The sequence below is a fragment of the Prosopis cineraria genome, unplaced genomic scaffold (genome assembly GCF_029017545.1).
Source record: "Prosopis cineraria cultivar Desert tree isolate PC_DT_omini unplaced genomic scaffold, ASM2901754v1 PC1, whole genome shotgun sequence".
Classification (NCBI taxonomy): Eukaryota; Viridiplantae; Streptophyta; class Magnoliopsida; order Fabales; family Fabaceae; genus Prosopis; species Prosopis cineraria.
In genome coordinates this window covers 43964535-43978000 of record NW_026555332.1, presented here as the reverse complement: position 1 = coordinate 43978000, position 13466 = coordinate 43964535, and the positions used below count along the sequence as shown (strand labels likewise).

Genomic DNA, 13466 nt, shown 5'->3' with positions numbered 1-13466 from the left:
GAGCCAGTTTTGTGCACAGTATTGGACACAAAAGCTGAGTTCCAGAAGGGGACAAGTGCTAAGATGCGCGTGCCTACAGACGTCATCGCCTCTGCTTTTTAAAGTTTACCCAGCCCCATGAGCTCAAATCCTCCCTCATAATTCTCCACAGAGAACAAGCAAATGGGCCAAAAGATGCAACGGCCTTCACTTCTGTGTTTTCAAAGTGTTTTGTTCCCACCTTCATTATTACTGACAAAAGCCACCAACTTTATTCCTTTTGCCTCATTTTCTCCATGACCAAGTCCCCCTTTAACTTCAATTGCTATTCAAATGTGCTTTCGTAGTTTCTTGTTATTTTAGGACCTGTTTGAATATTTTTTTAAAATTAATTTAAAGTTTAAAATTATAATTTTAAAAAATTTTATTCAAACAGTTCAATTTTTTCAAACTTCATTTAATTTTCAAAACTTCATTTAAAATAAGCTGAAATTTATTTCATTTTAAAAAATTAATATCATAATCAATTCTTAAAATTTTATCCAAACACCATCACATTTTAATAATTAATTTTTTTAATTAATTTTTTTTAATTAAAATTCAAACACACCCTTAAAGAATGTTTTTTATCATTTTCTTTTTTATATCATATTTCAAAAATATTTTTTAAAAATATTTTTCTGATCCTGTTCTTTTAAAAGTCAATTTTGGCTACCCTGCCTAACCCTTTTGGACCATTAGGAAAAGTGAAAGCAAGGCCAAGCCCCATCATTGCACCTAAGCATATCAAAGCATATAGGTTTCTTTTCTTATGCCTGTGTGTTTCGCCCGGTGCTCTTTTACTACCCCTAACAATGCCCACTCGCTTCGGGGAGAAAACAAGAATGATCTGTCTTACCCCTCTTTTGAACTAAATATTAAAAGATAGATATTTATATTAAAAAAAATCTTTAAATTGTATGAATAATAATTTAAAAATTATTTAAAATTATTTTTATTTTATTGTTCTCATTCTCCTTTATTTTTCAGAATAATAATTTCAGAACACTTAAAAATTATTTTTATTTTTTTATTCTCCATAATAATATTTTTTTTGTTTTCTTAAACACATTATCAAACACATTCTTTTGTTTTTTTATTCAAAAGAACAACAAACTGTTATCAAAATAGATTTCAAACAAGCCTCTTTTGAGATGCTATAATTTCATTGAAAGTTTTAAAAAATTTTCTGTCATTAATTAATTTATTTAAATAACCAAATTGCCTTTGTAGCAATATCGAGATTTTGATATGTAAAGTTGTGATTTGTTGTTATATTTTTATGAATATAAAAAATAAAGCTATGATTATTTAAACAAAACTTACGAGCATTACTTATTATTTTCAATACTTGTACTAATATCATGAATTTGACATAAGAAATTGTAATTTGTTGCTATATTGTTGAAAATATAAGGAAAAAAAAGTTGTGATTATTTAAAAAAAATTGTAATCATTTTATTTTCAATAAGAATAATTTGATTATTTATATAAATTTATTAATAATAGAAATGTCTTGAAAAAATTTAGTAAAATTATAATATTTCAAGGGATCAAAATATAATTTAAAAGGATTTTATTGTCATTTTTTCTATTTATATGAAAGGATATAATGATGTGTGTAGGGAAAAATCCTTTTTCACACTTTGGTGGTCTAAAACGTTTTCCCATGCCAACCAAATTGTTGCATGAGAGAAAATGTATGTCCAGAGGGTCTCAAAACAGATTCCCAAACACAAGTTACGTTAGGTTAGGGACCATTAGAGTTCTTTGGATGGAACAAGATGCAAGTCATTATCATTACAAAGAGCATTTAAAAAATTGTCTTTGAATCAATAAGATAAAAGAAGTTATGATACTTGATCGGTCTATTATATCCCAACATATTTTCAGGGAAGTCAAAACTTGTGCTAACTAGTTAGTTTATGAAACCAATGATATGCACGTTAACTTTAAGATTTGGGATTCTCCCACTCCTAGCTGCATGCCTTAAATGTCTGACGTGTACTGAAGTTAATGTTACTCACACACACTCTTTTTTACAGGGTGTCTTATTGTATCCTCCTTATTCTTTTGGAAAAAAAAAACAAAAGAAAGGTTCCTCGATTTGATGTATGCAGATTGACAATTTCAGAACCATGTCGTACTTGATGCATTGTTCTAGTGGCAAAGATCCTCCCTAGGTGTGTGGATAATTGCAGGTTCAATTGGCGAAAGTGGTTCGGCCCTCTTTCCAATTTTTTTTTTTTTTAAAATGTCAATGCCAAGACAAGAACCAGGCCAAAATAAGCATGGAGGACGCCGAAAGGGAGAAGGAAGGGAAAAAGAAAAGCATGAACTGTGACTTTCATTCCCTAAGCCCCAACTCCATGAAGAAAAATTGTTTTATTAATGTTCAGTGGTCAAGGTTAAGGTTGGGTGGTGCTTGAATTCCGATGCAGAAATTAAGGGAATAAAAAATCAGACTCGAATGTATGAACATGAAGTACTGTAGTCCCAGCCGCTCAAATGACTCCTGAAAAAATTCCCCCCTGTAGAGATGCCACTTACCAGCCGCTCCCCAAATCATTACTCTATGGTTTAGGTTTAAAGTACCGAGAGCATCTCTCTCACTCAAACCACAACGCAAACTGTCAAACTCAAATACTAAAAAGATATATCGAAATTAGGAAAAAAGAAGAATTCTTTAAATAGCAACTAACAACACAAATCAATTACATGATTTCACCCCTCACCCCCAAACACCCTCCCCAAGAAAAAGTATTGAAATACACTATAGGTTGGGTGAATTAGAGCGAATCAATTGATTGACAAGGTACACATTGAAGTTACAAAAGGAGGATTATCAGAATATAGTTATCTGTGAGATTGCAATCCGCTGCCCCCATAATATTGCTTTGTTGTTTCTCGCGAGAACTCAGCAAAAGTCATCCCATCCTGCAACCTTGAAGAAAGTGGTGGAACTGTTCTCTGAATTTCGTCACACAGTGTACTTTTTTCCTGCCCAAACTGTGGTTCATCATCAGATGCCAACAAACATCGAGCATTAGACATCGTGTTTGTCTGAGGATAGTCCGAGGTAGAGAATGTTTTATTCCATGCGGGCTGCAGAAATACAACAAACATTTCTCTGCTTAAATTTTCGGATTTTGAAGGTCTATATACGGAGTGCAAGGTTGAGCGAAGCTTTCCTTTTGAAATGATATCAGCGGATTCCCCAACTTGAATAATAAAACTCTCTGGTGGAGCCTTTACCATAAACACTCTATTCTTATTTGGATCATATATCTGCAAAGACGTATGCCCCGTTGGCGAAGGAAATTCTTCATTACAAGATGCAGAATATGGCTCTTCTGTTTTGGTTGTCAGCGAACAAGATGGCATAAGAAAGAAGGGAGCTGTCAGAACAGTGAATATACCATAATCATAATGCCATTGCTGCCACAGATTAGAATGAATCCCACATGAATTAGCATCACAGACACTTGAATTTAACTTTAATCCTTTTAATTGTCTCTGGCCCTTTTTCGTATATGTGTACTCCTGATCCCTTTTGATATTACCCTCCCTCTTGCCAGTTCTCTTGCGCCTCTCAAGTTCTTTAAGAAGGAGTCCATCTAGAACTGAATGATAGTGTATAAGACGCCCCTTAGCTGCACATGATTCTAAGAGGCTCTTCTCTAACTCATAGCCCCCAATGGCCCTGTCACATATTTGAGCAAGGCGAAGCCCCAGCTCAATCATGCAAAATCCCAACTCTTTGAAAATACTCCCTAAATTCTTAAATTTCATATCGTGACATTCTGTCATGATCTGATCATCCTCATAATGATTCTCTTCAGAATGTAATTCGTAATCTGCTCCTCTACTTGGTTTACTTTCAGTCACTACTGTATCTTTTGCATATTTCAGTTGCATAGCAAAAGAGGACACGCTCCTATCTGGATTTTTTAAAGGAACATCACTGCCCAAGCTGTGCTCCTAGAAAAGCATGGAAGTACAATGAGAACGCCTACAAAATTGAATACAAACCAGATTGAGTTTGTACAGAGAAATTTTAAGCAAACAATGAAACTAACGATAACCATTACACTTGGTCAGACATGCTCAAAAGCTTACATCGTCGCAGTTCAAGACATAAGCATATAACAAAAACGTGAAAAGAAAATTATATTCAATGAGGCATCTAAGTTCCCCAAAACAAATACGGAACTACTTTTTTTAAGATACGACCACATTCGAGTTAGATTTCCAAGATTTTACGATTCTAAAATAAAAGCTAAAACTCAATCAAATTTTAGCATCCGATATGCTTCATAAGATTCTAATATAAGAAAATGCAACTCAAAGAATAAAACGAAAACTTTCATCTATGATTGCAAGGGAAATTAATAAGCAGAAGAGAAGATTTGATACAAAACCCTTCCATTTTGCAAAGCTGTCAACAAACCAGAACAAGGGAGTTCTCACGTAAGAAAACAATTCAAATCACATACCCTAGATCGCGCTGTACGTGAGTATTGCAAATGGTAGTGAGAAATCATAAACTTAAAATTGTAGAAAATTGAAATATATATGAAGGAAAAGGATGGAAGTCATGAAACTAATCACAGGAGCTACCTTAAGAATGCGTTTACGGCTTTCATGGTCAAGAAGCGCGAGCTCCCGTGCAAGTGGTAGAAACTCCTTACGTAGTTTGGACGCTCCGGGAACACCAGTGACTGCTAGGAGGCCTGGACCCATTGGCCCTAGGGTTTCCATTATGGTTTTCGCCATTGACTCGACTTTGTCACGCTCCTCAGGTGAAGTCGATGAAGCATTGCTTGAAGACAAGAGAACGAGGTCCGCATAGCCGAGCTCGTATATTTCTAGTATCTCTGCTTCTTCCATCTCTGATCTCTCTGCCTTCTGCTTGATTGATCTTACCGTTGGAGGAAGAATAATAAAAGACAGGACAGCAAGATGATAATGGGCCTCCGTTGACAAAACAGCCTGCGATTTAAATCGTTGAGGCTTCTTGGGTTTAAATTTGGACAACCCAAAGATTTCTTTCATCTCGTTATAACTGGGTCAGAAGCCAGAACTCAGAATACAAATTTCAGGAAAAAAATGTGTATTAAAAAAAATATACCCAGGGGGAAGGGGCTGATCTTCCAGCAACATGCTGAGTCAAAATTTGAATCCCTTTAAGACACTCCCATTTAGTACCCAACACAATCATGCTTCAAATATAATACAAAATACATAACATTTAACACACGTCATGTTAAAAAATTCTGTTAAGAATCATTTTCAAGTTGTATTTAAAAAGATTGTTCTTAAAAGTTATTTTGAGGCAGTAGTCGACATTTTCACAAAATTAAGTGGAAGCCTCCAATAAAACAAAGTGACAGAATAGTAAAAATATAAACAAGAAAGAAAGAACTTGTAAGGAAAAAGATAAAAGCTCAAAAGCTTTTATTAATGAATTTGAATATAATTAAATATGGCTTAATGACCATTAAGGAAAACCAATTTTTAAACATTGTAATAAAAATTAATTAATAATGATTAAAATACCAAACACCACCTCTAACCTGTGGATAGGAAAACAAGTTAGAACTCAACTGTGTTGACCAATTATTACGTGCGGAAAAATATTTCTCTTTTTAACTCATTTACTTGCATCTTAGTATATATACATTAGACTTCCTCAAATTTGAGTCATGCAAGGCTTCATTCTTTTATTTTTTTTTTTGTTTTTTGTTTTTTTGGGGGGGGGGGGAACAACTTTTTTTGTTTTTGTTTTTGTTTTTGTTTTTGTTTTTTTTTTTTGAGGGGGGGTGGGGGACACAACTCCAACATATCAAATTACACATGATCTAACATTAGACTATCTGAAAAATGGTAAGGAATTTTAAGATTCAGTTGGTAGCTCTTAAGTCGAAAGCTAGTCAGTTAAAATTCCGCAAGCAACTATGTTAACGTACACCATCAAATAGATTGATCGCAAGTGCATCAGACCATAGGCTAGACCAGAGTTTCTTTAAAACTCTTCGTCAACCAAATGGCTGTTTCTCTTGGAGAAACCTTCTCAGGTCCAAATGGCTTCAACAACACTCCAAGTTCTTCAAATCTCTGTTGTTGCAGGAGTCTTGCACTGAACTCAAGCAACCCCTCCAATGCCTCAGCACGTTGCTGGTAAGATGAGGTGTCAAACCGGTGCTGTCGTGACTCTGCTGATGAACGACTTGAAACGTCAGCCGTGACACGCTCAGAGCATTCACTTGCATATCCTGGACCTGAAGCTTCAGGACAAGTATCACTCACGCTGGGAGGGGCTGCCATGGCTTTGTCCACAACCTGGACAGTGCATTTGTCCTTTGTGATTGAGCAAACAGCACCCACTGGTGAACTAGAAGAGCACATGGCAGATGTTGATGACTTGGGGACAGCGAAGATAGCATCCTCAGAAGATGCAAGAGGGAATTCAGCTATCTTGTCAATTCGTGGAGCATTAACAGAAATGTCTGGAGACTCCACACTCTGGAGGAGGCCAACTTTCGCTCTATAAGAGGTTTCTGTGGTCATGACTCTTGTAGGCAGGCGCAGTGGAAGCGATGCTCTACGTGATGGTGGGGAAGAATTTCCTGCCGGAGTATGAGACACCGGAAGCTGAAAAGATCAGCAAACATGTTACTTAATGTGCAGCTTCTTGTTGACAGACAAGAGTCAGGTTGTATGATATTCAAATATGATAGATTCTAACATCATATGGAAAAACTCCCAACTCAATTTTCTCAATAAAAACATCTTCACAACATGCTCTATCCGGTTCTTTTTATAAAACACCTAAAAATAATTTTTGATCCACAATATAAGATACTTTGTAATAATTAAACCACTTTTCAATTTTACCCCTTCTTAATTAACGTAAAAGTATTTAATATAATTGTATTATTATTTAAAGTCAAGGATAAAAATAAAAGTACATCTCACCTTTTTATGATATTAAAAAAAAAAAACTAACTTTCTTAATACAAGTGAAACAGTTGAAAGTGTGCTATAACAAAAACCAGAGGAAGTATGTCATTATGAAATGGAGCTTACGAGAACCGCAGAGTATACAAACTTACTGAATCACGCTTTGAACCAGTATGAAATATTTTTGATGGGGTTGTCTGCCTTCTCGGGGTGGCAGAATCCTTAGCTGTTCTTAATCTTGGAGTATTACCGTCAACAGTTGAGAACTTTGTGGCTTTTGACTTGTTAGCTATGTATTCTTCGCGGACACAACCAATGGTTAGTTCACAGAGTTTCTCCCTTGAACGAGAGGCAAATCCATTACCATTTTGAGTAGAACACTGAGAATCTTTCTCAGTTCCAGAGATACTAGGATTCAAGGCCCTGTCATTGCTAAACGACAAGTGTTTATCCCTATCAGAAAGGGTAGAAACAGAATCTGGCTCCACAAACCGAGTTCTCCTTACATAGTTTGATTCAGGCCACTGGAATGGAAAAGTACTTCTTCTGGGGCTGTTTAGTTTTAGGTGAATTTTAAGAATGTAGGGCTGAAGATGCGGATGATTTAGCAACTCTGAAGCCTGACACAACAAACTCCATATAATTAGTTTTGAGCAAATAGATCAAAACAAAGTTAACCACCAGATTTTTGGGCTTTGCCCACCGTTATGTCACCAAAAAAAAAAAAGTTAACCACCAGATACTGCAGAGAGAAAACATACACTTGGTCTAAGCTCTGGATTTTTCCGCAGCATACTTTTGACAAGCCCTCGACTGAAAGGAGACGTGTGTTATTCACAAGATACGCAAATCAATGACGTCAACAAGTGAATAGGAAAAATAATATGAAACTCTGGAGACATAAAGAATGAGAGTCGACACCAAGATTGTAGATCAGGAGCTATACAAGAGCTAAACAAGACAGGATTGCTTACTGCTAAACCAGAATAATCACTGTCAAGTATATCTCGGTTGTGAATAGTAACATTATGAGGATTGTGCATAATTAAAGCTGTTGACCAGTCTTTGAATGACATAAAGCACTTGAAATTCTAATTCCTCAACAATTTGGAAGTCGATCAATCATATCAACGATATAGAATGTGAATGTAATAACAGGACTTATAAAAAAAATAAATAAGTGCGTAGAAGGGTGATTTTCAGTTTGACCAATAACATGTGCGGTCGCCTAGAGCAGGCATTGATACCATTAAAGTTCTGTAAATATAGGTACTAATACAATAGCAAAAACAGAAGAAAGACGAGAGAAATTATCAAGGTACTCAAAATTCTTGAGACAGAGAGAACTCACAAAGCACTAGAATACATGGTTGGCAGAGGAGCCACAATTGACTTGTTTATTTTGTTAATCAACGCTTGCATATCCTGATTAAACAAAAGATAACAGACTGCATTAAAATGTATATTGATTGACAATATACCCTGATACTAAAATTGCTCCATAATATAATTTCCAATCCTATTTTAGTAATTCAAAAGAATTTAAACAACACCTAACTACATTGTTGTCAAGTGAGCATAATGAAGATGACAAAACTACAGAAAAGTCAACCCTCCCCCCATTTTCTCCCTTTAAATGCTGTGCCTCCACGTCAATGCTTTGATGTTATAGTAAACCTTAGAAGTGTGAAAAGATAAAATTCAATAGGCCACCTTGATATTTAGTGAATAAGATGCAAAATGTTTTTCAGGTATGAAATAGCTCAAACATCATTATGGACATTCAAGATCCAATAAGATATTCAGCGCGTCAAATGAATGACAGTATCCCCACCAAAATCCTAAAACTCAAGCTGAGAGAAAGAGAACAGAGAACTGCAAATCATAAAAGAATTGCTAATGAATTTCAATTTTAGATAGTAACTTACAAAAGCTTTGAAGGCTGGCTTGTGGGCAGACATTTCATATACACAGCATCCTGGCAGAAGTTATGAATTACATCCAATATCAAGGGCACTCAGGATACAGTAGAAGAGAACAAAAATGCAGTTAGACCTTAGATAAGTTTGAGAGTAAAGTAGAAATCTATCCTACCCAAAGACCAGATATCTGACTTTGAACCATAGGGTATATCAGCAAGAAGCTCGGGACACATGTAACTCGGAGTCCCAACAACCTTAGTTTGAAGCAAGAGCATAGAGTTATTAATCAGTTTAAAAAACACAAACAGTAAATGAAATCAATATCCAGACAACGTCACTCACAGAGGAAGCAAGATCATCAGATGTTAGTAATTTTGCCAGACCAAAATCACCTGCATTCAACATGCATAGCATAAGAACTATACACTAAAAAAGAAGACAGAGGGATGTCTTAACCCATTCATGAAGTCTATGAGCAATACGAGAAGGATTAAGGCAAGTCATTACCTAGTCGTATGTCTTGATCTTTCGTCAAGAATATATTAGAACACTGAAAATGTGGGAAAACATAAAAATTTGTTGGTCCTCAAAGTTCTCATATGTCCTAGCTGCATGACATCCATAATTATTAAATTATAGAAGTCATTTACCTTGACATCACGATGAAGGACATGGTTTGCATGCAAGTAATCAAGTGCCATCAAGAGTTGAACAAGCCATTTACAAAGTTTCTGTATGCAGAGGTAAGTAAATATTAGCAACTTGCTAAAGTATCCAAATCAGAGTAGACAAGTGAAAACTATGAATGAGGCTCAGAAGTTGAAGGGCTCGCTTCAACAATGACCAACCTCTTCTGAAAAATGAACACCATTAGCCTTCTTAATAGCTTCTGCCCTGTACCACAGAGACAAATCATAGGAGGATTACAAAAGCAGCGAGAACAAGCTAAACATGTCGAACACAATGTTCTGACTTCCCAGACTTGAATTGAATGTAAATCATAACTTACATGTCTCCACCTTCACAATAGCCAATGACAATGCAGACGAAACAACCCTGCAAGTGAAGACACCAACTTATCAATTTCAGAATCATAAATTAATTACATGATTTAGGCCACCTTACAATGAATTGCAAAAGGACTTCCCACTATAAATGTCAACATTATTAAGAAAAGATGTAAACATTCAAAAACAAAGAAGAGAAAAGCAAACTTTTAAAATTTCAAAATCCAAAAGAAGTTGTTCGGATCAACATAAACCAAAACTTAAACTCTAAGCTCTCATGGAAAGTAAACCAAACAAAAGCAGGAATGAAGCAACAGAATTAGAAAGTTCTAATTTAGAAAATAATTAATATTAATAATAGGCTGACCTTTTCAACCCAGGAATCTTTATATTCAACTATAAAGGGATTTCGAACTCTAGAGATAAGCTCCATCTGCAAAACACAAAAACCACCAAAGCATCTTACAAATTGATAAAGTGGAGTAGTAATCCAGAATCTGAATAGAGCATAAACCAATGAGGAGAAAAATGACAATCAGTTTAATACGATATTGACTAAATGAACAACACTTAGGATACATCTGAGCTGTGAGCATGTATCTATTTTTTATTATATAAAACGGACTGGACTAAATCTTTTATTTTGTATCCTGAAATACAATGTATCATTACTAATCAAGCCCCAACAGAAAGAGGGAAGCCAAAATCTGAGGTAACAGTGGGGCAATAGGAGGGCAAGTAGAGTACCTCCTGGTGGGCAGATCTACGGGTTCTATCAGTTTGACGGGCAAGGCGGATCTTCTTGAGGACATACCTTAAATGGAGACAATGAAATAAACAAAAAAATAAAAAAATACATAACTTCTTGTATATTACTCAACAATTTAACCTGTAAAAGGATATCTAACATTAGATTTGAACAGAGTTTGGAATCATCCTCACTTTTTCCTTTCATGCTTGTGCCTCACAAGCAGAGCAGAACCGAAGGAACCTTTGCCAATCTGTTCTAGAATTTCATACTGCTCCATTGTGAACTCGAATCACTCCACCCTCCGATGATTATCTAAAGAGTGTCGTTCCTGGAGGTATTAGCAAGCAGCAACGCTTGATTTAATCACAAAACTACGGAATGAAGAGCGATTGATGAATGTAAACAGAATTATCCCTCCCACGACAAAGGAATCATCATCTGTTATATAATCGAAGAGACGCCAAAAGCTCAAAGAACTCATAGTCCTTGTGTGCGTCAACCCAATCTCGTTCGCAGGTAAAAGCACGGTGTTTAAGAAATAAACTAAGAAGGTAAAAAAGAAGAATTTATATGAAAACTTCTAGTTATTAATTTTCTAAGGCATGAAAAATATGAGCCTTAGAGCTTGAACTCTCGAGAGTAAAAAAGAGATCAACTTATCGAAAGCTAGCCATAATTTCTCCCACTGCAGTTACGAAAAATATAAGCACAGTTGATAATATCAAACGAACTGTTATAGTCTTCTAATTTTGACAATATTGTGTGTTTACCTTCATTATCAATCAATCTGCAAACCTAGGATTTCTTCCCAAATGAAAACTGAGAAGTATTCATGTATACTTTCGAATTTACGGAGCGAGAAACAAAATGGAAACTAACCGTAAATTATGCATCATTTACAACAGATACACAACCTTACTTTGTAGCAAAACTCCCCGAAGGAAATTACCACCAAAACAAAGGAAATCAAAGAACTGACAAAGAACGTTGGGAAAGTAAGAATTCTCAATAACAGATTCAAGCTGAACAGGGCAACAATGCAACAACCCGAGGCAAAACAAAATGAAAGGGCAAATTCCCAGAGACAAAACAAGATAAATGGTGGTAAGAACCTGGACATTCAAAATATGAAGAGAAAGTAGACCAACAAGGTTTCCTGGAAGTATCAGGTAGCCGCAGGGGTTACACCTGAGAGTCAAAAGGGGGGCACCAATATAGAAAACTCTCTCTGTTCATTGGATTTATGCATTCTTTAATATCAAATTCAAGTTTGGAGAGAGAGGGGGAGAGAGAGCGGCAAAAGAATTGGAAAGAAGGGAAAAGCAACGCACGAATTCAAATATCAAAATCGAGAGGTGGGGTCGCGGACCAAAGACGTATTTGGTGTACCGGCTTCGGGATTCCAAAATGAAGCGACAATGAAATGCGAGCACGGGTGGGCGAACAGCACGCTTCCTCTACAGTACGCCATCATCACGTACAGTGTTCTTTACCAGCGACTAGTGCCACGTAGACAAGCAGGACCCTTCCGTACAATGGAACGAGGCAGGAGAAGGATCAAAAGAAGAAAGAAAAATAACAGGATAAATATAATTTTTTGTTGCTATATTTTATTCGAAATTTATTTTAAATCTCTATATTTTTTTAATATTTTAAGTTTTTATATTTTTATTTTTTAATTATTTTTAGTCTTCTTACAATCAAAATATAGAAATCTTGAAACTCAAAATAAAAAAAATAAAAGTTAAAAATTTAAAATATAAAAAAAAATTCAAAAGCAAAAATGTAAGTAAACTATATGAGTTAAAAGTTATATTTATTTAAAATGATATATAATTTTATAAATAAAAAAATTTTTTATGAGACCAATATTGAATATATTTGCACATGAAGTAGAAACTGGAATCGTATATAAATTTGTGTGCGTCTGCACACTCATTGGTCGGAGTGAAGTTTCAAGCGGAAGGAAAGTTGATATGGATCGTGCAAGAAATAGTCTGATTCTTTTGGAGGCGGGATGTTGGCAATTCCGCACACTTCCTTATCTGGTGCTCCGGAGCTGGAGTTGATGCAATGGCAAAATCAGAAAGTAAAACAGAGACATCACTGGAAGAATGGCCGCCCACGTGCTTTCAATTTCAAGGAATAGTAGAATTATTGATGCACACGGGTTTAAAGTTTAACAACAAAGTTTACATTTTAAGCAAATCAAATATATTATATTCTATACTACCATTGCGGCATTGCCACATCTGCCTAGCTTCTGCTGGAAAGTGGAAACTCCCAGGCCCCTCTCAAGTTTATAGTAATTTATAGATGTGTCATTTTTTTTTTTTTACAGGTGGGGTTTGGGGTAGGGATGGGAATAAGTTTGGCCTACTACTTCAGGTTAATCTAGCCCTATTTGTAAATAGATTCAAGTCACATTTAATAATATCTATTTAATTAAATAAATCAAGTTCAGTCTATGAGTTTAACAGGTTGACTATTTACATACATACATACGTACGTACATTATATAACATATCACACATATTAGTTTTACAGTTTAATTTTTAATCAATCAATTTTTAAAATTTTTAGTTATGTTTTCAATCAGATTGAACTTATATATTAATTTTAATATTATTATTTTATTATTATATTATATAATAGTTGGTAAATTCTTTTAATTATTATATATTGTAATTGATAAATCAGATTATATATTTATATTGATAATTTTAAAGTATATTTGAGACATTTGAAATTAAAATACTAGTTTATTCAGAAGGCTTGCTTTTAAGTAGAGTTTTAAATAAAATT

General features: G+C 35.0%; 2 protein-coding genes across 7 annotated transcripts; both read right to left on the bottom strand.

Moving 5' to 3' along the window:
• Positions 1-2781: 2781 nt before the first annotated feature.
• Positions 2782-5334, bottom strand: LOC129321585 (uncharacterized). Its single transcript, XM_054967416.1, has 2 exons — positions 4639-5334; positions 2782-3999 (listed from the first exon to the last, which is right to left on the bottom strand). Exons 1-2 carry the CDS (start codon positions 5071-5073, stop codon positions 2875-2877), a joined length of 1560 nt encoding a protein of 519 aa, XP_054823391.1. The 5' UTR covers positions 5074-5334; the 3' UTR covers positions 2782-2874.
• Positions 5335-5861: 527 nt separating this feature from the next.
• On the bottom strand, positions 5862-12011 carry LOC129285356 (serine/threonine-protein kinase Nek4). Of its 6 annotated transcripts, none has more exons than XM_054921007.1 (16): positions 11993-12011; positions 11774-11849; positions 10853-10989; positions 10658-10724; positions 10278-10343; positions 9913-9959; positions 9752-9797; positions 9554-9634; positions 9411-9453; positions 9246-9295; positions 9076-9157; positions 8910-8959; positions 8333-8406; positions 7743-7794; positions 7134-7601; positions 5862-6672 (listed from the first exon to the last, which is right to left on the bottom strand). In XM_054921007.1, exons 3-16 carry the CDS (start codon positions 10936-10938, stop codon positions 6028-6030), a joined length of 1857 nt encoding a protein of 618 aa, XP_054776982.1. In that variant the 5' UTR covers positions 10939-10989; positions 11774-11849; positions 11993-12011; the 3' UTR covers positions 5862-6027. The 6 variants fall into 6 exon arrangements, with proteins under 6 accessions (XP_054776982.1, XP_054777000.1, XP_054777015.1 ...); XM_054921025.1 differs by having other exon boundaries at positions 10853-10973; XM_054921040.1 differs by lacking the exon at positions 11774-11849 and having other exon boundaries at positions 10853-10973.
• Between the last annotated feature and the right edge of the window lie 1455 nt (positions 12012-13466).

Excerpts from the sequence above, each read along its gene's own strand:
- LOC129321585 (XM_054967416.1), bottom strand. The coding sequence starts at position 5,073 with ATGAAAGAAATCTTTGGGTTGTCCAAATTTAAACCCAAGAAGCCTCAA. Across the intron at positions 4,000-4,638 it reads GCCGTAAACGCATTCTTAAG|GAGCACAGCTTGGGCAGTGA; the intron begins GTAGCTCCTGTG and ends ATGCTTTTCTAG.
- LOC129285356 (XM_054921007.1), bottom strand. The coding sequence starts at position 10,938 with ATGGAGCAGTATGAAATTCTAGAACAGATTGGCAAAGGTTCCTTCGGT. Across the intron at positions 10,344-10,657 it reads GTAGATCTGCCCACCAGGAG|ATGGAGCTTATCTCTAGAGT; the intron begins GTACTCTACTTG and ends TGTGTTTTGCAG. Across the intron at positions 9,296-9,410 it reads AGATCAAGACATACGACTAG|GTGATTTTGGTCTGGCAAAA; the intron begins GTAATGACTTGC and ends TGTTGAATGCAG.